Here is a 26,233-nt window from a genome sequence, read left to right on the forward strand (position 1 = left end):
TCCAAGACAGGAATAGATTTCCATATCATAAGTAAACTAAATTCTTCTCCTTCATCTCTTCTCTTAGGTCACTACAGCCCTTTGAAAGATTTCATACAAAAAGAATGCATTCATTTTCCTATTTTTTTCTCTTTTTGGTACTGGAAAACATACTTACTTTAACATTTGCTGTTGGGCAAGGACATATTCTGAACAACCACTTCGATACAGAAGCTGAGTGTTAGCTTGAACCCAGACCCAGTGATCCTCATTTGTTTGTACTTTGACTAGAGAAATGCCATTTTCTCCATTATTCTTTGCTATATAATTTAAAAGAAAAAAGATTTTAATACAAGCAGTATTAAGTGGTTTTTGGTAGCTAAACTGCAAACATTCAAAGACTTCTTTGTTACCCTAGAAGCATCAGCATAGGAAACTACAATCTAAAATATGTCACAAAATGAAGCAAAATCCACCTTAAAACTAATATTTGAAAAGTCTAGTAAGGCACTTAAACTGTAACCAAGGATTTTACAGTAATAGTCATTCCTTCTAATATTTTCATGTCAGTAGTAGTAGTAGTATGTACCCACAAAAAATGTTCATGAAAAATGGAGCTATAAGAGAGGAATGATTTTAAAGACAATAAAGATTTCCAGCAGATATGACGGAAGGATGAGTACAAGTCTGCTCAAGAAGTTGCCCAGTGGGGTAGAATTACCATCAAAATTTTATCCATTGTAAAATCTGAAATAGACCCTAGACTCTCATAATTTTTCCACAGCCAGACATTGAAAAAGCATGAGTCAAAGCTGTGGGCACATCATGAGTTTTAAAGACAATGCATTCTAATTTTCCTCTGTCTTCTAATCTTTGGGGAAAACTAACATTTGTAACATATCTTCCAGTTTTCATCAAAGAGGAATAGATATTGTCATTAATTATCAGGATTTTTGCATAAACTTATTGAATTCAGTGCTGCCACTTTTAGGTAAGCATACATCGAGTATTCTTTTACTACTATTTGTTTACTATTTACTGTTTACCGTGATTGTTTATTTCTCTGTAAATTTTCTACCCCCTCTGAAATCACAGACTTACTCTGCATTATCTTTTGAGGTGGACAATTTTTTGTATTTTTTTAAAGAAGAGGTGTTAGAGAGAAGAAGAGGTGTTAGAGAGAAGAAGAAGGACAGCATTGGGACCAAAACCTGGAAAATTTATCAGGAGAAAATAAAAGAGGAGGTTCTTTTTCCATAAACTGTATATAATCTAGAAGTACTTAGCAGTACCTTTGATTTGATTTTCAGCAATCTGTAATGCATTATTGAAGGCAGCACCTTCGTGGTGATTGTTTCTTCCATATAATTCTGTTGCTTCACAAAGTCCTGAATTGCCTTTTGAACTGGAGCTGTAGAGGGAAGAAAATGTGGCAAATTCCTTGTCAGTGAATGAAAACACAGACTCTAGAATCACAGACTCTAAAAGATATGATTTTCAAGCTGGTGGCTATTAGCAAAGGCGTTTTGTTTAAGTATATATTAACTAGCACTAAATAATTATCTTTTTCCTGCATCATTTGGTTTCTCCAGCTAGTGTGTGCATGGAGTTCTGTATTCAATTAAGAGGAATAGTTATGTTTAGGAATATTCTGTTCATGACTTACTATATGTGGAAAAATAAATTTCATCTGGAATTGAGACAAATGCTGTGTATATTCTGCTCTTCCTATTCAAGTTATGTTCGAGGTACGTACATCACAGAGACCAGCAATGCATTTAAGAGCTGGCATTACTTCAATTTGCAATAAGCACCATATGATTTGAATGTGTTTCTTCCAATCTTTAGTTGAAAATGCTTCAATCAGGGCTTTAAAAGGGTGCACTGTCTGTAATATAGAATTACAAATGCTTCCTTGCATTAGGGCCCTTGAGAAAAAAAAGACTCTGTAAATCTGCCCACCATCCTTGGCTACCATGCTTCAGGCCTGAACCAAAGGAAACACTGAAGATAAATGGTTGCTTCATTCTTGTCAGATCCTTGGCTACTGTCCAGTCAGGTAGTAAAGCACTTCTCCATTAAGAGCTCAATTTTGATCACCAGTTAATTTCTCCTGGGCCACTGGAAAAACTGGCAAGCAGAAATGACTTTCCAACTCAATTCCAAAAGCTTGCATAGGCCATTATATCAAATTTCCAGCAATATAGTTCTTCTCAAAAGGATGTATGTCCTAGAACCACACTATACATCTGGATAGTGAATCCACACACACACAAGCATAATCTAATTAAAAACCAAATTATGGTACTGTCAGTGATACTGATGAGCAGTTTTCTTCACAGCAATACAACTCATTACTGTAAGGTTATATTTAAGCAGAAAAAAGAACATACGATCCTAGCCCCAAATGTCAACAAATTCTGCCATAGAAGAGTAACAGAAATAAGTGTTAGGAAGGAGATGAGTCTGAACACAATCTGTCCGGATCTTTTGTGATTGCTACCAAATGATCACCCCCAAGCCATTTAGTGCATTGTAAATTTACATGTTCATAAAACTTCTGTTGAAAGATAAATGCATACACCAAATACAGCTCATCAGGCTCTTTGTGAACACACCCCCCCACATACAGACATTCAGCTTTCTGAAGTCCCCCTTTTCCTTTGTTTGTTACCAAAAGGGCCAAGTTGAAATAATTGTGTTAGCAGAAGATACTGAAATTAGAAAGCTCGCAGTAAAAATATTTTTTCTTTTCCACTTTTACAGCTGGCTTACTGCATTGGTAACTTTTGAAGGTTAGAAAGATATCCTAATGTTCCATTTCTAATATAAAATTTTGTATATTGAAATAAATTACTTAACAGGTATTATAAATAAAGTACAATATATTGCATCATCTTGCATTCTATTATGCTCAATTACAGTAATTGCATTATATTTATTTTGTATTCAATAGTAAATCCAGATAAATTATTCAGTTTTCTAAGAAAGAGTTTTAAAATGGAGAGATATTTAACATAATTTGTGTTTTTTACATGCTTAATAGCCCATAATCTTCACTAAATGCCAAAAGATTAATTTGTAAATACTTTGTGTTTGCTGCTGCTGCATCGTCAGCTTTGTGTTTTGCTCTCACAAGCAGGCTCTTCATCTTCATCTCTGTCACAGAAGGGACCAGAAGTGGTACCACTATGCAGAATAAGGACAGCTGAGGTGGCAATACTGTTCCTGATGACGACTTCTTCCTTTGTCCAAAGAGGAACTTTAGTTTGCCTTGGAACTGCATTGTCTGGTATAAAAAATAAACCAAAAGAAAACAAAAAAACAAACAAACAAAAAAAAACCACAAAAAAAGAGAAAAAAAGAAAAACCCAACAACTTAAGCATTTAGTGTATAAACTTTAAAATAGTAATACAACCTATAGACTCTGTCATTTAACACCAAACCCAGTTTTGAATCAGAGATTCAAACTACGAATTTCATTTTCTTCATATAATTTAAACCATGCCATTTCAGAGACAGGGTGGGTGGAGGTACTATCAACAGTAAGATGAGACTTTTGAGGCTGGTTGAGAGTTTTTTCTCTCTTGTGTACTCAGCAGTAGAAGCTCTGTGTTACATTCTGTTTGCCAAAATGGGCCACGTACAGCGGTGCAAACACTGAGTTGTTTCCTCCGTACCCTACTGGAACCATTATTTTTCCCTGCTCTGTTCTCTCCAGCAAGATTTCTTAGCTCTTTCCTCTTATTCTGCACTTTCTTTGGGAAGTTTACAGATTGGCATAACCCAAGGGCAGTGCAGACAGGTACCAAGGAAAAAAATAGGCTCAAGATAGCCACATAGAAAGTGCATAGCTTGGAAGGAACCATCCGTCCCTGCCTCAAATGTCGTGTAGTCAGAAAGCAGGGTTCAAGTCAATAGCAAGCTGCTGCCTCGCAATGAGAAAATTACCCACCCAAACAATGCCCAGTGAAAAATCAGCCCATTTGAGTTAGGCATTTTCCAGAGGTACGAGATTAAAGCAGGGGTGCAGAGATGATGGCTGTTGAGACCCACAGCCTTCCAGCAAATGAGCATCTGAGACAGAACTTGCATTTCCCAGTCTCATGCTGGTAGTTTCATTTTCTTTGCATGTGCTGGAGTTTCCCCTAAGTAGAAACAGCATTGGTCTTTACTAAGGAAATGGAGAAGAAGTGATTTCTAGAAGTGAGCCACCCCTAGTATGGAGCATGCGAGAGACTTTCTAATTCTGGGTTTTATTATTAAAGGATTATTTACAAAAGGAAAAAACAGATCATTATTTTTCCTTCTCCTTAAAGATACTATTTCTCCAAAAGACTTTGGGCTTAAATGTTAATTGTTGAAATTCAGACTTGCCACCCTTGTGCTATACCCAGTACAAATTGAGGACAGATAATGTCAAAAAGAGGCGAAAACATAAACATTTTTAAAGTCTTTCAATTTTAAATATTACAACTTTCTGTTCTCCCATCATTCTTTACACATATTAATAATTATCCTAGGTGTTTCTTGTTAATGCACAGCAAAAGAAAAGTGTATCCTGTCCATGGATTTCCACAATATTTATGTTGAAAAATTTTTCATATGAAGTAATTAAAGTCTATTATGTCATGCCTACAGTGATCTAAGTACTAAATTGTACTTACAAGGAATCCAGAAGTACTGTCCAACAAGCAGCGAACTCGACAGATGAAACAGCGAGTTAAAAAGGAAGAGTAATCTGTTGTCATGCTGTCATTCTCTTGTGCTTTGAACAATTTACTGAGAATATATTCTTCCCCTAGGAACAACAGTGGAGGCAACATATATCAGATCACACTAAGAAATAATGAGAATGTTCTGTAGCCAATTGAGGAAGCTGTTACGGAAATTGCTAAAAATTGCTTTATGGATGGGCAAATATTCAATGGTGTCATGTATGGATACATCTGCACATGCTCTAACAAAAGAAAAATAAAAGCTCTGCAATGGGATTCGGGTGAGTTTCTTCAGAAATTTGGACTTTATTTCCTGAGTTTTTGTGATTTTTAATGATGCAAAACAGGGTAACAGATGTTGCTGGTTTTGAGATCAGAGATCACAGAAAATGCATTAGACAGGAGAACAAAATAAGGAAAAATGATAATTCTAGAAGAAAAAACAGAACAAAAAAAATGGACAGTAGATTTTTAGCTAATGTTCAGGTGTTGCACCTCCTTGATTTTTTTTGTACAAGCGCAGTTTTTTAAGCTATTTTCCAAAAGACACAAGTATTAATACAAAACTATGAACTTGAGACCTGAAGTTCTCCACAATATACATTAGGATGAAAATTCCAAGTACTTGTAAATTTTTTAGTTTGAAATAGTAGTGCATATTGTTTTGCTTGTTTCCTGCATACTTCCTATGAAATCTTGCAAAGCTCCTCAGATATTTATAAGACTCTTCTGTAAAACACAGAAACTGTTTTTCAGGAAATGCAAGAAATTCCACCGAAGTTTCATTATTGTGTTCCTGAGGATTTCGTAAAGGTTGATGAAGGATTGCTGGCAAGTTTCTCCCCATTCACCTGGTGACTATTTTTCCCAATTCATTTCCTCAATTACTACCTCATCTTCTGGTGAAATGCATACATTTTGCTGGGATCAATAATACTTTATAATGTTAACAATCTCATCCTGATTGTAAGTTCTGTATTTGTGATTTCAGCTTAATATCTCATGTAGGAAAAACATCAGGGGCAGGCATCCAATTCCCATCCTAGGGAAGTGAAGCCTCAGAGGAAAAGGTGCATTGCTAAACCTATTTGTTCTTCAGAAGGCTCCTGTCTACATCATTTTGCACGGGAAAACAAATGGCAGAAAGTGATGCTTCCATGGTTATTCTGTACAGAAACCTTTTGCATCAATGAGAGGACTATTGATGTCCTGATCTGTTGCCAACAAAATTTTGGCAGTATGAAGAACTGATGCTGCTCATTCTGATCGTGTAAGAATACGTGTAGGCACATTAGAGAAAAGCAAAGGAAACAACTTTGTAGCACCAGTGGCTTAAGCGCTCTGCCTTATAAATGCCCAGGATCAGGAAGAAATGTCATCTCTGAGATAATAACATAAATAAATGGCCACTATGCATCTTTCCAGTGAAGAATCTGACTGGAGATGGAGATACAGGGATAAGTGGAGTGCAATTCTACCTCTGTACAGTGGTGCCTGTGTTTCCAACCAACATGCACAATCCCACCTGTTTCTGGCTGTAGTTGCTGTCCCGACAACATCTGGGGAGGATTCATGGCCCAGTGCAGCTGTCTACAGAAATCCTGACGGTCATCCACATGGATGTAATCATATATGTTTTGGTGCATTACATCAGTCTGAAACAATTACAACAAGGAATGGTTAATTAGTAGCTGCAGAGGGGCAGCCATTTATCTGTAGATTGATACTTTGCTTAAAATAATGGCAGGTGTAGGACACCTTCAGAGCAGCTTTGATGAGGAAAGTTGTTTCAAAGACCCCTCCTTCTCAACATCTGCTTTTTCCCTTCACATCCTAAGATGATTCTTTCTATTCTTAACTCTTTTGTACAAATGCAAATGTGAGTAATAAACATCCAACTGGCAAGTGATGACTTGTGGCATCCCCCGGGGATTTATGCTGGGACAAACCCTCCTTAAGGAATCTTGGGATAGAATGCATGCTCAGCAGGTTTGCAGAGGGTGCCTCCCTTAGCTGGGGAGGGCAAGGCAGCTCCTTGGTAAAAATAGGCTGAGAGGAGCCCCAGGAAGTTCAGCAAAGGTAAATTTCTCTCTTAATTTTGGGTACCCCATGAAAAGAAAGAGATTAGAATGTGAAAATGAGCCCAGGAGAGTGCTACCAAGACACTTAAGAGAGCGGGAGCACATCCAGGAGAGAAGAACGGGGTTTGCTCAGCCTTTGGAAGGGAAAACCACAGAAAGAATGTACTGCTCTCTATATCAACCAAATGAGCAGGGAAGGGAAGACAGAGGCTGACTCTTCTCAGAAGTGAGGGGGCAAGAAGCAACAGACACAAGTGGCAACATGGGAAGCAGAGAATTAATAATAAGCAAAAAAACAATTACAGTCTTGGTGGCTAAATACTTGAACACATTTTCCAGAGGGGTCACAGAAACTCAAAGCTTGATTAGTCCTGCATCAACCTGCTCTAGCTTGATGTGCTTTGAGCAGGAGGTTGGACTAGATGACCTCCAGAGGCCCTTTCCAACTGTGTGGTTCTGTTATTCTGTGACTTTAGAATATATTTATTACACACAGCCAGCCAGCCTAGAAAACAGCATCTTATATTGAAATTGAAAAGAAACTTTTAGCTAAATCTTAGTTTTATAGTGGATCATGTTTCTGCAAACAAAAGCCTTATAAATGGAAATTGCAAAAAATAAATCTTCACCTGCCAGATTGACAAAAAAAATTAGTCTGAGATGGCATGGTAAAATAACTTTATTTCAGTAAAGGCATGTCTAATCAGCAGTCAAAGGTATGCAACATATAGTGCTGCATTTACAAATAATAGCTGAAGTTATAATATTGACAATATGTGTATTGACAAGAAAGTCAATACAATGTCAGTGACTGGGTATTCTAAGTAATTCTGAGTACATTTACCTGATGAAACCCTAGATAGTCCACAATTGTCGATGATGCATAGAATATCATTCCATCTGCACTCACCACCAAGGCAAAACCATTCAGAGACTGAAAAAGGAAAATAAAATATGTTGAAAGATATTCAGAAGATAAAGAATAAAATTAGTATCAATGTAATAAATTTAAGAATATCCTAGGAAAGAAAAAACTCATTCTGCAAAAAGTTGGACACTAAATTCTTTCCTACCATGAAAAATGAGTAACAACCTGGAACATGCTTTCTTTCTCTTTTCTAAAAAAGTTAGAATATTTAATTACAGTATAACGACCATATTACATTACTAGCTTATTGTCTGCTTAATGGTCTGCATAATTATATTTGCTCATTAATTCATAGAATTAAAAGTTTTATAGCAAGTGTCATCTACTTTTTTCCTTTTAATTTAAAACTGCTCATTCCATAATAATTGCTTTAAATATATATGCATTATTGCATTTAATATAATAACATTCAAAGGAAAAATTAAATACATGTGCTGTTTTAACCATGACTTTAAAACTGGATCTGTATGGGTTTTTTGTATGGCTTTTTTCTTAAGCTGCTATAAAAATAATACATAACATAATTGCATAAAGGCAATGAATATAAAAAGTCAGTCCCCGTGAATATAAAAAGTCAATCCCCAGCTGCACAAGGACTGACTAATTCTGCCTCTCTTCCCTTGATAAAGGTTTGGTAACATATCTTTACTCCGGCAGGCTTGCATGCCAAGGCAGTCCAGATCCTTTTGTGTGGTGGTTTGGAGGTCTTTGAGATTACAGTTCAAATAGCTGTTGCTGAAATACTGCTATATTATTATTATCCTTGCTTCACCTTACTCTCAATGTGCCTATTAATCCTGAGTTAATCCTGAAACACAGTGAGGACAGATTTTCAATTGCTCAGTAACCAGATACACTGACATATTCTTGTGAGCTTGGTTCTCTTTTTGGTTCCTAAATCAGGACCAGATTTCCAAGTCTGCTTGAAAGCTGTTCCCACTGTGACAATGGTGGGCAGAATTTCAAGAGTTCAGTGCACAATAGACTGACCTCCTCAGAAGGTTTGGCTCCCATCATAAATGTGGAGCACCTTTGGAAACGTGGCCCTGTGGGACCACACTTGGCCAGAGGCTCTGTGCCTTGAAGAACCTGTGAATCAATGACTTGAGAAAAGTAGTGGGGAGCCTTCAATGGCCACAGCAGCGAGTGATTCAATCAGGTCAACACTAGCCATAAGTCAATGCTAAGAACAATCAATGGCAAATCTTGTTTTGCTCCAGGTCGGCTCCATAGGTGCAGATCCCTTGCAGAATAAGAGTGATCTCTGCCTAGTTGTGCTTGTGTTGAATACTAATTATCCTTGTCAAGCCTTCAAGCAGAAGGACTTGCTCAACTGGTGCTATTTCCTGCTCCAAATAATGCCCAAATTTGTCCCAGCACCTCACCAACCAGAAGATGGTGTGTCAAGATTTCTGCATCTTCACATCTGCACCTCTCACTGCACTGAGAGGAACCTCCATGGATGGTATTTGTCATATACATTTCCAACATCAAATGGAGACAAGAAAGCATTTTTGGCACCTTGTCTCTTTGGACTTGTCTTCATAACAATGAAACCATCAGTGATGTGATGTTAGGAATTTTATTACATTTTGAACATCTGGCAGGCCTTTTAATTTGGATAGACTAAAATTTTCCATACAGATAACTGTGGGACACTTAAGGGAGCTCCCTTTTGTCTGTGCCTCTTACCAGGCATATTCTGAAAGACCTGGAGTCCTGCCCATGAAACAGGACCTGGTAGAAGTTAAGAACATTTAAAAAATGAAAGAAATGTGCTTAATTAAATAAAAGTTCTTAAACTATGCAAAGTGATACACCAAGCCCTACTTTTATTGTTTAAGCCTCAAAGACCACAAGATCTGAATTTGATCGAAGAATCCTATAAATTATCATGCTGAACATTTTTAAAATGTACCCTCCAACTGTCCTGCAGGCAAGCTGGAGTTTTTCAGCCCCTGGAGGAATATCTGCCTTTGTCAAGGATTGCTTGTATGAATCAAGAGATAAATTAATCTGTTCAAAAATTAGTCTTACATACTCTTTAGGCCTAGACACATATATGAGAGATCAGTCTCTACCCTTAAAATGTAAGACTTGATCCCCCACAGTGGAAAGCAGGAAGGTTTTTCTTGACACATTTTTTTCCATAGAGCTAGAGTCGGGCTGGACTAGGTGCATGAGTTCCTAAAAATTGGAAAGGGAACTAGGACCATGATATTTCCAGGGATTCAGATCAGTGTACTGGCAACTACATCTGTGAGGTTGGAGTAGGCATTAAGAGAGAGGCGGGAGGGAGGAAGAGGGGAGAAGAAGTGGAGGAAAAGATCAAGGAGCCATGTGTTTAGTTAAGCCAGAAGCAAGTGTGGATTTGCAGCATGTACGTAAATGAAGAGTTTTCCAAACTTCCCCTGCTTTGTTTTTGGTTTGTTCTCAAAATGCTGGGGTCCTCCCCTGAGGTTATTTCTCTTAAATAAGCACCCCCTGGTTTTCACTACCCCAACGGCAGACACCATATTACTTGCCCTGCAAGCAGGGAAATCAAAATCCACTTTGGTGCAAAAACAACTTTTATGGAGCCACATGACTCAGTTGAGGATTAACACAAATTCCATGTCTCTAAATTAATCTTAGCTGGGAAACCTGCTGCTTCAGACACATTAAAAAAAGACAAGCTGCATATCAAGTAAAACTTTACACCAGTGAGTCTCATCCACACCTGTAAATTCTTCTGCTTTCTCAGTATTACCCTAAACTAGTTCAGTGGGAAAACAGACGTCTGTAACACAGAAGATTCTCAATGGAGTCAGAGCTGGGATGGGATTCATACTTTACTTTCCAGAGGTGAGGATAAGGAGGAGGGTGTTTGCTAGCACCTTGCCCTCCCTGAGTGACTAATGGCGATGAAAAATCAGTAGGAAAATACCTTTTCCAACCTCTCAGATAAATCTCTCAGGTACCAAAGACAACTCCATACTGAAATATTTACAGTAACACTGCATAGAGGCTTTTCCATTTTTCTGGCCAGAAGCCTAGTGACTTGTTAGACTGAGTAGGAGAGACAGCTTCAGTCCACAAGAATGAGTGAAAACTATTCCTAGCTTTTTTTGTTCTAAGTTACCACATCTCACATTAAACATCACAGCAAAGTATATGGCTCCACTTATGATTTTTAAACATTCTCTGTTATTGAAATAAAATTCTCAGCAATAGCTTTCTCTCATTGCCAGTGGACAGCAGGTGTGCTGTGTCAGAGCCACAGCAGCCATGTGCCTGGGAAATGGACAACCTGGGGAAATTAAATAGGAAAGAGAATGTGGACCAGCCTCATACCTGGGCAGTTTGCACTCCTTATGAAGGCACACATTTGCCCTGAACACTGAGGCACAGCACAGAGAAGTAAAGGCAAAAGCCCCTAAATGGGGCTCTGGTATTTAGAGGGGGAAATAACCAAACTCCACAACTCAATGTTGGTGGTATTTGCTTTGTGTTCAACAAGCATATTTCAATCAGTACAGTCCACTTGCAAACAAACTAAATTTTTTTTGCAATATTGCATATTCTTACACATGCACACATAGAAACAAACACACAAAACTATTAGTATGGACCTTAAAACTTCTACAAGAGAAAACAACTAACTTCAAATCTGCAAAAAATACATGGTTTTAAACTGCCATTTGGCAAACCATATGGATTCAATGACAGATGGAATTTCTAATCCAGGATAATAGCTGAAACATGTGAGACAGACTTAAGTATGTATTGTGAACATTTGTTTGTTTGTATTTGGCTTTTTAAAAACACTTACATGAGTTTTCTACATTGTACTTTAAAAATGAAATCATGTGGGACTTTTTTCCCAAATGAAAAAAAAAGAGAGACCTTGGCACCAGATAGGGGCTTGTGTTCTTTTGAAAAAACATGTACATCCAATTATGTACTCACGAAAAGCTGCACCTGCTACTGAAACAGAAAAACAATTAATCTGTCAGTTCAAAGAAAGTATGATATTATTCTGGTGCCTGCAGTAGCTGTGAGATGAAAGTTATCAGTTCCTTCCATTAAGAAGTTTTTGAAACTTTATTAGTCAAGAGATTCTCTTTGGGAATGAAGGCAAATATTTTGAGGAAGATAGGACTTCCTTTGGCAAGATCCTTTATATATCCTGACTTTTTTTTCCTGGTCTCGTAGCAGAAAATCAGCCAGAAAATACTTCAAAGATATTTTGGTCAAGGTCATGGCACAGTAAAAATAAGGAGGAGGAAAAAAAAAAAAGAGAGAGAGAACGAGTTCCAATGCACATTTCTCTTATTACTCTTCCTTGAAATAAAGGAAAATTCGCTAGCATTAGGTCTCCAGAGACCACGTTACTATGGCTACTAAAGTACAACAGTCAAGGCCTGCAGCCATGCCTTGCTTTGAACAGATTTTCGAGTCACGCAACTTGGGTACTAAATTTCCAGGGTCAGTTGGCTCACAGTTTATCTGGAACAGCTTCATTTAATAGTGGATCACTGCGTTTTTGCATCCTATGTGGGATGGGGCCATTTTCTGGTGATCTAAATAAGTAGCTATTTTAAAACTCTGGAAATTATATACTTGCTCATGTCTTATGAATATTAGGAAGAAAATGCAGACAGTTAATTGTGTCTTCTGTCTTAAACTGCATTGTTTAGTGAATCAGTATTTCTTTCCGCTGGTGTTTTTAGGACTCATAGTTGCCCTCCTCAAAGATCCCTCTGAACCCCTGAGGTTCTCTGGTTCTCTTTATATCCCAAAAATAAAAAAAAATTAACTCTTACAGAACCCTGAAGTAAAAAATAGCATAAAAGACTATTCAGAAATACCATATCTGGTGACATCAGAATATGGCCTTTGCTCAACAAGTACAGTATCTCTTAGCCCTCTGGACTATCTATCTACAAAGCAACTTCAAAAGGAGCATTTCTGTGAGTAAGCACTATTTCGTGCAAAGGAGAGTGGCAGAATTGTTTTAGCATTCAGTTTTGATCAAGGGTTTGCGTGTGCAGATTAAATTTCAGGCAAAAGAAACAAAACAGAAGACAAATTTCCATCATTTGAGCCAGAGAAGGAAGTAGTAGCTGAAGTCTACAGACATGGAGTTTTATGGGAAGCCTTTCAGAGAGAAAGTGCTCAATCTGATAAACTGGCTTTCAAAGACAGCAGAAATGTTTATTTTCAAATGCAAAGAAAGATGCATATATTGACCATTATGCCCCTTTCACTCCTCCTGTCACCCCAAATAAAACAAAGTTCATGTTCCTGCCTGTGTCCTTGACCCTGGATATCACTTCAGGCTTCTTTCAGTATGGAAATTCAGCATCTGGTGCTGCACTACCAAGGTCAACATTTTCAACAATCATTCCCAATGCCAGACAGATTTGAGCCCTGGCCCTCCCATTTACTGTCAGAGGGAACAGCTGGGCCATCTGAAAGGCACAAATGCTTGTGAATCATTCAGCTGGTGAAATTCCTCATTATTCCATTTTTCAATATCCCATCACTTCCACGAAGGAACTAGGGAAACCTTGGAGATGCTTGTTTATATTCGTGTCCTCAGCCTAGCAAGGGAGCTGGAAGGCTGGGGCTCGTCAGGAGCAGCAGCCGAAAGCGGCCTCCTGGAAATCTGCTAGGAAAATGTAAGTCACTGGGCTCCGGTAATTGTGAGCTATAAACTTTCAAGAAAACATAGTAGTTCCCTGGAGGGTGAGATTGCAATGTGTGCACACATGTAAACACATTTTAAACCATTTTTTATATGCTTGATATGTAATAAGTATTGGACACAACCAAGAACAACTTTGCCTTTGAAGTTGTTTTGAATGCACGATGCAAAACTGTAAATGAAGTTTCTCTTCCATTATACATTCCTTCCAAACTGAGCTTTTGTAACAAAGCTTGCTTAGTCTTTGTCGAGTCCTTGGGACAGGGCCTCTGTTTGTTAACATATCCATGAATTTCTGGTCTCCAATGAACCTGGCGCCTCAAAACCAACTACTCTGCCCAAGATGGGGCTAAGAAAAAGGGCTGAAGTATCAGCTGACTTTGTTTGTGTAGAAAGTTGCTGTGGCGCATACTAGAAAGAGATGCATCCCCATTAAATCTTGTTTTTTCTACAACTACTAGGCACTGGGAAAGAGAATACAGACCATGCTTCCAGAGAGGAGCAGTACTGATGACTACTAGCTTAAAGACAGGTCAGGGAAGGTTTTGTTGATGCAGAAGTGAATTAATTCATGGGTGACACTGAGCACCTCAGTACAAATTTGTTATATGGCATGCTTTACAATTTAGGATTTCATATGGGAAGCAAGAATAGGAATGCTACCTGAGGTTAATGGATGGTATACAAGTACTGAAGGCTACTTAAAATAATATAAGGAAGAATATTTGTATTATTTATTCTAAAATTGCTGGGGCAAAGCGCATTTTATTTATTAATACATAGCTAGAGTTATGATGTTTGCTAGATAGTGAGTATGTGGATGAGTAACATGTCATTTACCTTAGCAATTATTATGAAAGGATACCAAATTACAACATAATAATTATATCTGTTTCTTTAGCCTCCTCATTAATCATGATGTTGAATTTAAAATTGCGCTCTATTAGTAATGGAACCCTCCTGTCAATCCTCTTTCACAAATACTGTGCCCTGGACTACACTTGGAAATAGAAACCATCTTTATATTGATTCATGCAGTTTCTCATTTCACTTCCTCAAAAGCAGATGTTGTATTCACAGATGGAAGCAAAGCTGGGGCAATATCGTATCTTCAGTGCAAGTTCAGCTCTTCGTCCTTTCTGAATTCTGCAGCTGCTCTGAGCTTTTCAGTCTTCTCTTCAACAATTTCAATACAGAAAATGCAAGCCTGATTAATTCCATTTGAGAAGGCTCAAAATGAAGCATTAATTGCTCACTACTCTGCACTTGTAATAACAAACTTAGTTAGGTAGACTTTGAAATAACAAATGTAGTAAGATTAGGCATTATCTTTCACAGAAACAAGTTACTGAAAAGAGTCTCAAATAATATTTATCCAACATGTTGGACAATTAGACATATGTAAGTACCAAATGTCTGGATTTTTTTTTCGGTGTTATTTACATGTAAGTGCATCAAGTCCTGAATAGAGGAAGCCGTCATAATATTCCATCCACAGCTGACTTTTATTTGTACTTGCAAACTGTTAATGAGGATGAATGGCAGACATCTCTTTCTGTAAGGAATCAAAACCTAAAAGAAACAATGTTGCAGCCTATATACTGAAAACAGAATGTTATGTCTAATTTCACAGCACTCTTTTTCTGTGTGTTTAGCACTATATATCACATTTTCTAAAGTGAAACTGTTTCAGGGGGTGGGGAACAGAGCAAAACAATCTGTATTTCATATTCTGTTTGATAATATATGCTAAACCAGACTTTTAAAACATGATTTCGGGTCAGTAGAATTTTCAGGGAGAACGGCATCCCTGAAATTGGCTCTAGGAACAGTTTTACTTTGCAGGTTATCATCTTAAGCATGTTTTGTATGCTGTAAGTGTCCTGCATCAAACACACCCTATCCCATTCTGACAGCAGGGGTGAATCTGCTATAAATGCATTGTGCTGACCCAGAGACACAGGCAATTTTTTCTCTAATTGAGATATCGAGTGGATGAGGGTGGATCATATGGAGAAGGATAATGATAGAAAGTTAGAGACAACTCCTCTAACCAGCAGCAACGACTGCAAATCTTAGGCTGCATTATAGACTAAATTAACCCTTCCCCAAATCTCTTTTGCAAGCCCTTGCTTTGGTTTGAACATTAAAGTTTTATTTACTAAGGCAGACAAAAAGAGAAAGCAGGATGTATTTGATATTTCTAGTAAAATACATAGGGTTTTTTCCAAAACCTCCATGACAAAATCACTGCAAATTTGCAAAAGCTCTCAAGCCTGGACACAGTCTAGCCTAGACCTGCTTTCTTGCTCATCACTTCATGTTATTGAGAAGATGGCAAGGCTGCAGCTCATGAGCTTTTCTGAATTGAGAATGAGTAACACACTGAAAGCAAGCGTCATCTGTAAATACAGTTTAGGCTGCTCATTTATAATTTCACTTCAACCAGTCGAAGACAAGTTAAACAATGTAGGATTGCAATTATTTAAAGTGTATGTGTGTGTCTTCTATGTCCTCTATGTTTTGGGGGTTTTTTTTTGCAAAATATGACTATGCCATCTTCAAAAATGCTTCCTGAAAAGCAAATGGAGAAATTGGTATGAAATGAACAGTGTGTTATGAATGCCTTTGTTGCCTGAATGCAAGAAGTCAGTTCTAGTAGCAGATCAAGTCCTGGTGCATGTGTACGATGCAGGGCTCAGACACAGATACCAAACCTATTGACTGGTGGAAATAGTTGTCAAGGATTGGCTCTGAAGTCAGTGAGAAAAAAAAAAATCTAAGAGAGCTGAAATGGGAGAATATGTTTTGTTGAGGAGGAAGTTATGTGGCCACTGGACTGTGTCCAGGAGGCACCGAAATAGCCTGAGCAGAAACAGAGGAAGCGGCTGTGAAAAGTGAGCTCGGGTGGAGCTGGCTGTGATGAACCGTCTGGAGACAGCAACAGCAGCCTTGGATTCAGAGCTGCATCTGTGCCCAGAGCTTATTGACTCCTCACCTTAACACCATGGACAGACAGCTGCTCTGTTCTCTGGGAGTTTCTCAGCCAGCCCTCCTCATATGACAGCAGGTTTGCCTGTCTCCTGACAAATGGAGACACTTTTTGTGATGCCAGCACCAACCAGGGGATGATAACTGTCTCTCCTCAGCACACACCTGCGCTGACTGCCCGCTCCTCCTGCTCTGCCATGCTGAACATAGGCTGCCTGCCCTGATTCTCCAACCCGCTCCCAGCTCGCTCCCTCTCAATTGTGATCTGTAATTTTGTGTTGGAGAAGATAAATACTAACTCTCATCAGCCCAACATGTCATGAAATCTGAAAAGAAGCACTTACTGGCATTTTCCCCTTTGCAAAAAGGCTCCACAACAAGCCTCTACAGAAGTACCTATTTTTCCTCTTCAAATCCCTCCATAAATCTCTTGCAAAAGTCCTGGCAAAAGTCAAGCTTCTCAGACATTATGTGTGCTGGCAATTGTGGTTACCATTTTGCTCATTATTTCCACACAATTTTGTCCATCAAAACCCATCTTCCATCACTTTTCTCATAGTTAGGCTGAAAATGTGAAGGGAGGGGATAACATGATTTTGTTTTTCTCTGTCCCCCAGTCAAGTTGGATGGTGCCACCTCCTGTATTTGAGAAACCTCAGCACTGTGGCAGCATCATGATTGTTGCACTCATAACAGTAGCACTAAGGACTGGAAGAGAGAGCAAATGGAATTTAGCAGTCATGGCTTTTCTATCCAGATTTGTTAGAGAAGAAGAAAAAAAAAGAAGAAAGGAATAAGCGAGAACATTAGTTATTTGTCTAAAGGGCAAGAGAAAGGATGTTTTTTGCACAGAGCTGTGGCCATGCCAAATTTCAAGTCTGGATTTTAGAAATATGCCTATTTGAAAAGAAAGAAAGAAAAGGGACCAGGGCCTCTGAAGTGTTCCTTTGTGTTTTGCCTACGCCTGGCAAGAATAAAGTGAATGTACGCATGTGATAAAACGGCGCTCCTAACCCCATTTATGGTTTATTTTAATGGATAAATTCCCTGTAAGTCATCCCAAGTGGCTAACGTCAGCTTAAATCATGTCATCTAAATTACTGGGAGAAGGTTCATGTTTGAAAACAAAGGAAAGCAAAAGGGTTGTTTGGGCAACTTTAAAAAGTTGTATTAACTGGAAAAAAAATTCCTATATTGATGGTCCAGTTTTAAACAAGTTAGATTAAGAAAATGAAGCACTGTATCAACATCTATCAGGATTTAGTTTGGAAGTGTCAGCACTATGGGAAGCTGAAGAGGGATTCCAGACCAGTTTTTGATTCCTGAAATTTGTGCCATGGTCATAGAACCATATAACCTCCATGCACTTTGTTGGACTTGCAATTTGCCTTTTCAAGTTAAAATTTTAAAATAACAGGAAGAGTAAAAATCTCTTGCTCTCAGACTGAAATTCAAACTGGAGTACCTTTTCAAGAACACAGTTTTATCAAGAAGTGATTACATAAATCAGTTTGGAAGGAGGAAGTGGAATTACACTAACAAGTTTAAAAAAATGACAGGAAACCAAGTGGGAAAAGAGTTTCCTATGTTATTTCCTTATGCAGAGTGAAGAACAGCACCAATAGGATGTTTTCTAATGTATCATTTTCCAACTCCCTTGGAATCAAACTTGAACTCTAGTTCAAGCTGTTAGTAGAGGCCACTGGGAGATGCGTTTCAGTGCCAAAATTTGCACATTCACCTCTCCAAAGTAACTTCCAGAAAGATCATTATTTGCATCCATTTGTAAGTTAGCAACATAATGTTAAATAATACACTTTAAACTTACATTGTGTCAAATCCTAAAACATTTGCTTGCATTAAGTTTCACTTACATTGGTTTTGATTAAGAAGACCTGGTGTCTATTCGGTATTAAAGATGTCAAAAAATGACATCATTGACTTTGATGGGCGCTACCAAGTTAGAACCAGAATTTCCAAACCTGTGATATGGAATTAAAAAATCATCTATAAAGGACTTGTCTGAGCGAAAAAGGGTCTGTTCTGTGTGCTACAGGATCTACACCTGATTTTGCTGTAGCTTTGCACCAGCTGTCAATACCAAGCACAAGTGCTGCTGGTTCAGAAGCTAAATAACCTGAAGTGCCTCATTAGTTTTGCTACTTACAACTCAAATCAACAAAATTTGTCTGCATGCTTTGGTAGAACAAAACATGGAAGCTCAGGTTGAAAAATCCAACTTTATATGTTTAAGTAGCTAACCTAAAGAAGCCAGGATTATTAAAATCAGTGGAGAATTATAGTGGTTGCACTACCAAACCTATCTTGCATGGTTTTGAAGGTGTTAGTAATTGATTTATTTTTTAAGTAAAGGACCATATGGCTGCAATTGTAAGATATTTAAGATGCCAGGCACCTCAAAGCCTCTGTCAAAAAATTTAAATAAGTAGTAAGCCTCTCCAGATCCCTCTGTAGAACCTTCCTGCCCTCAAACATGCCAACACTCCCATCAAACCTTATGTCTTGTGAGACTGACTAAGGATGCCTTTGATCCCCTTATCCAGGTCCTCGATAAAAGGTATTAAATGGAATGTACAGTGACACTGAATAAGAAGTACCAGGACAATCTTATGACTGGCATCTTCAATGCAGCCATAAAGAAAAGCGTGAGACAAAACCACAGGAATGTGATTCTTGTGCACTGAAGCCTTATGAGTAGAAGACTCATGAAGTCTGACCCTGAACTGTACAAAAGTGTGACTTACAGCATCCTGAAAAGCAACATGGATCTTTTCTGGAAGAGGTTGAGCTGCCAGTGAGCATGGAAATGACAAAAAAAGCCGTGTCTGGCCTTTATCAATATTCATCAGTGAGAAGGGAGCGTGATAGAACTGGGCAGCCATACTCCACTAGCATCTGTTCAGGAGCTGCCTGCATTGTCCATATTTCTTTATATTTATTGTGACATTTTGGTTATAAACCACTATTTTCACACCTGAAAAGAATTATGGCCAATACATCTGGGAACAGAGCTGCCATAAACCCTATGCTTCTGCCTACAAGAGCATAATAGAAGACCAACAAACATAATGAAGAAGAGAAGAAAGTCCATGAAGCCGCAGCCTTAGCAGCAAGAGTTGAGATAGAAATTTGTACATCAATGATTTGTCCAGAAAAGCAGAAAAACTGCAGGAGCAACTGTGAAGTGGTCAATAAAACCCAAGTGACAATTTTAGCAGGGTGCTGCTTAGTGCACAAGTGCTGGTTACCCAAGGAGCAGTGTTGGAGGTGATGATGGGGTGATGCCTGATTACATGTCATTAAGGAAGCAAGTCCATATAGAGCCTCCCCTCTAACAGCAGGCATTTAATTCTTCCAGGGATCAGTGAATAGTGTAACACATGACAGCTACACAGCATTTGGGATGGGCAATTACCTCCACCATAGTGCAGACTCTGAGTCTGGACTTAAGATTACGAGCACAGCATAGCTGGGGGGAAGAGCAGGAGGTGGCGAACAGCCACGAGATGAATCCTGCAATCAAGGCAATTGCCTAGATACTCACCAGTGATTCATTATTTTTCCAAGTCACCATTTTATTGTGTTTCTCCACCCCATCACCCCATAAACTCTATCTGGATTTGTTGACTGCCAATACAACTTATTTTCCCCTTTTTCTGGTTATGGGTTTGGCTCAGTGTTCCTTGAGTATTCACTAACAGGCTTCAGAAACTGAATGTGCCCCTTTTCTGCCAGAAGGCTTGGGGCACAGGGGTTGCAAAACCACCTGTCTCGGAAAATATTTTGAAAGTGCAAAGTTTAAAATTATTACTGCAGTCAAACTGTTGGAATGTGAAAGCTCAAAGGACAGTAAAGATTTCAAGAATGGGATATATTAAAAAACCCCCTTAATAAAATTAGACTTTGGTTCTTAGAGACTCGTCTGTCTTCCCTTCAAAGGGAAACAAAGATGGCAAGCAAAGTCTCTAATCCAGAAGAAATTATCCTAAAGCACCAAAAGAAATTATTTGTTTAGATACCTGCTGTGCTCCACTAAAAAGTCTTTGATAAACTGGTATCATTGTTTATTCCGTTATTGCTGATGAAAGCTATTTGATTATAGCTGTAAAAAATCTCCATAAAATCTTAAATAAAAAGCACATGTTGTGGCAGAAGCCTTTAGAAATAAAAAACATTTTAAACATATTTTGAAGACAGCCTAATTCCATTGTTTTCTTTCAAGCTGAAAGGGGAAATTCTGCATTGTTCCAAGACTCAAGAGTCCCAGATACACTATTTACCAGCAATTAGGTTCTTGTTATCCCATATTTCTCTCCATACATAATGCAGGGTGACTATAGACACTAGGAAAAAAATAAAAGCATTTATTCTTGATTTTCCATTAACATTAAGAGTATTATTCACACATATTTTGGTGATTCAGATTATTCTGGTTTGTATTATATAACGCAGAGGTTGCCTAGTGCAAGGTGTTGTCATGACATGGAAAGTGTCTTTCGACAGCTGAAAAATATCTTCTGAGAGCAAATAAACTGGTGAGATTCACAAGTCCATATACAAAGAACAGCAACCACGGTTTGCGTCTTCTTGGAAGGAATCAGAAATGTGATATTTAGTTAAAACCCCACAGTTCCTAATAACCAACATGGTGAATTTGGTTGAACAACATAAAAACCCACTTTTCTTTGCATGCCATAACCACAGAATGAGGATCCAAGCCAAGCTGAGTCCTCAGAGAACATTCCCGACAAGCCCTAAGGAAAACTCACCCTCTTATTCTAGGTCAGATGTGCCCATAAATGAAGCCTGGCAAGTACATTCAAATTAACATGCACTTAATCATCCAGTTAATGATCCACTTTAAGTATGATCCGGGATAAAATATCTCCCCTGCATTCAGAGGCATTGTGACTCCGCATACCATAAATAAGCAGAGCATATTTAGCAATAGCAGTCTCTCATAACCTACCCCAAATTACGTGCCAGTGTTCTCTCCATGCGCTCACAGCAGTCAGTCTACTGTTTGAGAATGCTCAGTGATTCTAACTTGTGGGCATGTCATGTACACACAACAAAACTTAGACTAATATAGGAGACCCTCATTAAAATTTATATACTTACCATATTTATCATTTATTGTACACCCCGTATTCCCTATTTATTGAGAATGGAAATGGCTGCAAAATGACACCTGACACCCAAAATATTGTTTTGGCAGTAGCAGTAACTAATCAGATGCCTTTGCGTTACTTGCTTTGAAATCTAAAATTAAAGTTTTTTGAAATACTTAGAGGAAGGAAAGCAGGGTGCCAGTTTCCATTCCATAGACTTGAGTAACTTAGGTTATTGGATCTCATACTAAAATGTGTTTTAATTTAATAGCATTCAGCAATTATTTGCTGGAGGCTACTATTTAATTTACATTTATATGCATCTCGAGGCTGTCACTAAAACACAGTTTTTATATCATGAATATTATCCTATCCAGAGCAACAGTAATATTAATTACAACATATGTAATCTTAATCACATAGGAATTTCCAAGGACCTCAGTGTATAAAAGGCATTATTACATCATGTGTTTGAAATGCAGATGTATCTGGGATGGACTGCTGGGCTCTAGCTGGTTCAGTAGTTCACAGCAGCATTAATTCTTCCTTAAAATTAATGGATCCAATTCTCAGTAACAGCATGGCCCCTTTATGCTGTTCTGCCAATATATAAAGTCAGCCTAAAAGGGATAAAAATACATAGAAAGGATAACTTTTGCTGACATGGTGTGTGTGCAGAACACAGAGCTGAGGAAGTAGGTTTAACTAAAATATCCTAGAATATTCTCAGTTCAGATGAGAAACCAGGAAAGCTCATGTTGACATCCTCAAAATATGGGCCAAGTAAAATAAATCTAAAAGTGAAAAAGAACTGTGAATTGTCCTGCTAGGGTTCACTGGTAATTTCAAGGATGTAAGAAAGGGTGCAAGATGTAATTGCTGAAATGGACACTGACTGTGACTGTCACGACTGCCAGTCTTGCTTTTGCAAGAAATGTTCACGAGCATGGCCCTTGAAAGACTCCCACCAAGACAGACGGTTTGTTCAAAGCTGCCACAAATCATCAGCCCAAATATATCACCAAACTGAATAAATTACATCCAGAAAAATTATGTCCAGAATTTTTTCACTCACTTCTAGTAGAAGTCCGCCTTCTTGTACAGCAGTCTTGTTAGATATATTGTCTTCTTTTATCGTTTGGCCAACTTGCTTCTTAAAGTGCTTTTCTTGAATGGCTGTTGGAAAGAGTTATCATCAATTTAGAAATCATAACTATTAGAGTCAGGACTAAAATTGTTATTTAATGCATTTAACATGCATTGAATTTAATTGGTGGTTACTGTCTTTGTGGTCTGGATCTCGGTTACTGACAACTTTCTTTTCTTTTTTTTTTTCCTTCTTGTGCTGGAGATAGATATATATTTTGCAGTCCAGATGTTTTTTGTATGAAATATCTATCACATTTTTTATTGAACATATTTTTTCCATTAGCCTACTCTACATAAAGCAACAACTAAAACCCACAGGAAAGAAACAAAAGAAAGTTAGCAAGTTGTTTTGTTTATAAAAATATGTATTATGACAATACAGAGAAATGTCTATATAGTTCAGAAGAAAAGGGAGTGAATAAGTTTCTTATTTTCAGTGCTGATCTCCTTGACATCGGATTTTTTTTGTTCTCACTTTACCCTGTTCATGTCTACAAACTTCGACCTAACTGTAAGATTCAAGGGAATGTTCTTAAACTGTTTCATTTTTACACAGAGTTTTAAAGTTTATTTTTAGCATGTCATTTACTCTATGAAATAAATGAATATTTCTCATTATAGATTAAAATTTCATATATTTTTCCTAATAATAGGGAAAAAAGCTTATATCTGATTAAGCTTTCAGGGGAAACTCAACTGGTGAGTGCTCTTCCTTTACATTGCTTGATCTCAAATGTCTTTGAATGCTCAAATTCTTCCTATCATTATACCCTGCAGAAAAATCACTAAAATACTATCCCATTTCTGGGGAAAATGAAAGAATTTCTGAGAAGGCTGGCATTACATGATTATTGGGCTTCAGCATGATCTAGGGAGTGCATCTGGAACCCATCTTTATCACTTGGTCAATAAAATTAAGTCAGTTTCACTCATACTTCCACAGAAGGGTCATACAAAAATCCTGGTAGCAGACAGAGATACAGTTTTCTGGTCTTTCTCCTTTTCATGGAGAGAATGGGAGAGGAGAGCATCCCAGTGATATTATCTGGGATGTTTGATACACATTTTCACTTCCAGCCAAAGGGGAGTGGGGACAGCCACAGCCAGAAATTATTAATAAACCAAAAAACATCCCTCTGAAAAAAAAGCCAAATGCACACCAAAAAAAAACCTGAAAAACCCCAACAACAATCCAACTAATTAAAAATAAAACCTCCCCACCAAAAAAGGGTTTAGAGGGCAGGAATTGTTTGTTCCAAACCAGAATAAGGAGTGAAACAGAAAGCCTCTAAAGGTCCTGAGCCCGTTCAAGAGTTCGTTATCAATTTAATAGCCTGGTAAGGAACTGTTGCAGGATACATCAGCATTTTACAATAAACAATGGCAACTCAGAACCACACCAACTGAATATTTGTGATGGTTTTTAGCTTACATTGTAAATATTTGCTGCAAGTGATAATGTCGGTCATTAGCCCAAAGCAATTATCTCAAATGTATAATTAGATGTAATAAATCCCTCCCTTGGGCATGGGAAAGCACATCAGGAAAATCCCAAGCTGCTTTAAACAGATATTTTCCAGCCAAAATAATTTTGGGAATTCAGACTTGTAACCTAGGCTGCTGTGAGTAGAATATACAGATTCTTAAATCTGCACTTTCATTTTGGTGTGCCATTTAAGCTAATAGGAAATGGTTGCTTTTTTCCCCTGATCAGCTAGGCCTTCTGCTACGCCTGTCTATAAGAACAGACATAGAATCATAGGTTCACTTATGTTGAAAAAGTCCCTTAAGATCATCAGGTCCAACCACTAACCCAGCACTGCCAAGTCTGCCACTAAACTATGTCCCTAAGTGCTACATCCACACATCTTTTAAATACCTTGTCACAACAATTTTTAAAAGCCCAACCCCTATTCCAATGGCCTCTTCCAGAGTTTCCCTCTTCAGAAAAGATGTTTCTGTAATTACTGACATGGTGGTTTGTGGTCTTTGCTCAGGTTAAAGGACAGACAGGGAGGGGTGAGAGGAAACGAAGGTTTATTTCTTTGATGCGCTCTTTTGGTGTTGTGAAAATTCCATCTGTCCAAACTTCATCGTTAGTGGAAACTATTATTTTACCCAACTGAGCGGGCCAGAGCTCCCTGCCTGCTTGTTAGCCTTCAGGCTCATACAAACACAGCAGCAGAAGCACAAGAGATGTTTGTTCTGCAACTCGTCTGACTACTATAAATTCCATCTCCAAATGGAAAGCATTTTAATGTTATTTTGCCAGTTAGAGTTACCCATATGCTGGGCCACACACATCCGTTTCATAGCCTGCCCTTCTCAGTGGCCTGAGTGCAAGGAGACCCTCTGCACCATCAGAGAAAGACAAATAACACCATTGCTCCAAGAAGTGAGTGCTCCTCAGAGATGGGAACGTTTGCTCCTTGCACCCGAGGCAGTAGAGCCGTCGCTCACTGCTCACTCGCCTTCTGCCTCCCCACGCTGGGAATATTTGATTAATCCACCCACGGCCGGGCTGATACTGCAGTGACACCTCAGAAGAGAGGTGCTGGTGATAGCCTGTCACCTGGAGAAAGCAGAGCAAGACAGGCAGAAAATCACACAGATCCTGAAAGAAATGAGGAGGAGGAGGAAATGCAAGACGCGACAGGCATATGAGGGAAACTTGCAAGATGTTATCTGACTAGGCAGAAAAACAGGGAAAAGAAAACAGAAGAGTCTAACAATACCCCTGTCACCACCAAGAATCATGAGAGACAACAGGACAGCAAGTTTTGGTTATGATGGGTGGCTTGATAGAAAAGACCCTAATGCCAAGACAGCTGTGATCAAGCTTAGACATCTCATAAAATGGTGTCCCTCTGGAGCAACAGTGCAGCCTATGATGAAAACAAATGAGAGCTTGAAGAATGCAGGAGTACTGTCTCTGGTGGGCAGGGAGGAGCAAATTGTCTGAAAATAAAGCTAAAAAATAAAAACCAGCAAAAGATGACTCAGTGACCTGAGGGGTAAACGCGCTGCTGGAGTTCCCATGTATCAAGAGTGGAGCAAGAGCAAAGCTGATACTGCAGGCAGTCTAATGAATGCTGCTGGCTGTAAAAAAGAAATAATAAATTGAGAGTTTTAAGCTTTATGGAGCTTTAGACTTTCTATGGGAGAGGCAACCCTTTGGATGGTCAGCACCGAGTTCTCATCCACCAGAATCAAAACCAGCAAACTCAGGAGATGGGAAGCGGTAACACTCGAGAGTATTTTCTGAGCGCAGTGTATAGAGCCTGCACTTCCAGAACATGAAACAAAACAGAAGATGGAGCTGTTCTGCCAAAGAAGATGAATGAGCATATTGATACCATGGAATGATAAATACCAAAGATGCATGTACCAGGGCTGACAGTTTTGCAAGGTCATGCGATCTGGTGTGCATGGTGAAATCCCATGCAACATTAAAAGCCAACAAGTCTGGAAATGCTGGGTCCTACAAAGGACGACACTGTGGAAATATACAGGGCAAGGAGGCAGGGGGTTAGGAAGAAGAGGAGAGAGAAGAACAAAATGAAAT

At 38.5% G+C, this 26,233-nt stretch overlaps 1 protein-coding gene across 1 annotated transcript in view; it reads right to left on the bottom strand.

The window, feature by feature from the left end:
* Positions 1-26,233, bottom strand: part of AHRR (aryl hydrocarbon receptor repressor) — an 85,040-nt gene that overhangs the window by 4,613 nt on the left and 54,194 nt on the right. Inside the window, exons 4-10 of the mRNA XM_005482919.4 lie at positions 22,595-22,695; positions 7,624-7,713; positions 6,224-6,353; positions 4,648-4,781; positions 3,069-3,268; positions 1,272-1,390; positions 158-299 (exon numbers count right to left, since the gene is read on the bottom strand). Of these exons, the coding sequence (XP_005482976.1) occupies positions 158-299; positions 1,272-1,390; positions 3,069-3,268; positions 4,648-4,781; positions 6,224-6,353; positions 7,624-7,713; positions 22,595-22,695 (916 nt within the window). The remainder of the gene's footprint in view (positions 1-157; positions 300-1,271; positions 1,391-3,068; positions 3,269-4,647; positions 4,782-6,223; positions 6,354-7,623; positions 7,714-22,594; positions 22,696-26,233) is intronic.

This window comes from Zonotrichia albicollis, chromosome 1 (genome assembly GCF_047830755.1).
Source record: "Zonotrichia albicollis isolate bZonAlb1 chromosome 1, bZonAlb1.hap1, whole genome shotgun sequence".
NCBI classification, from domain to species: Eukaryota; Metazoa; Chordata; class Aves; order Passeriformes; family Passerellidae; genus Zonotrichia; species Zonotrichia albicollis.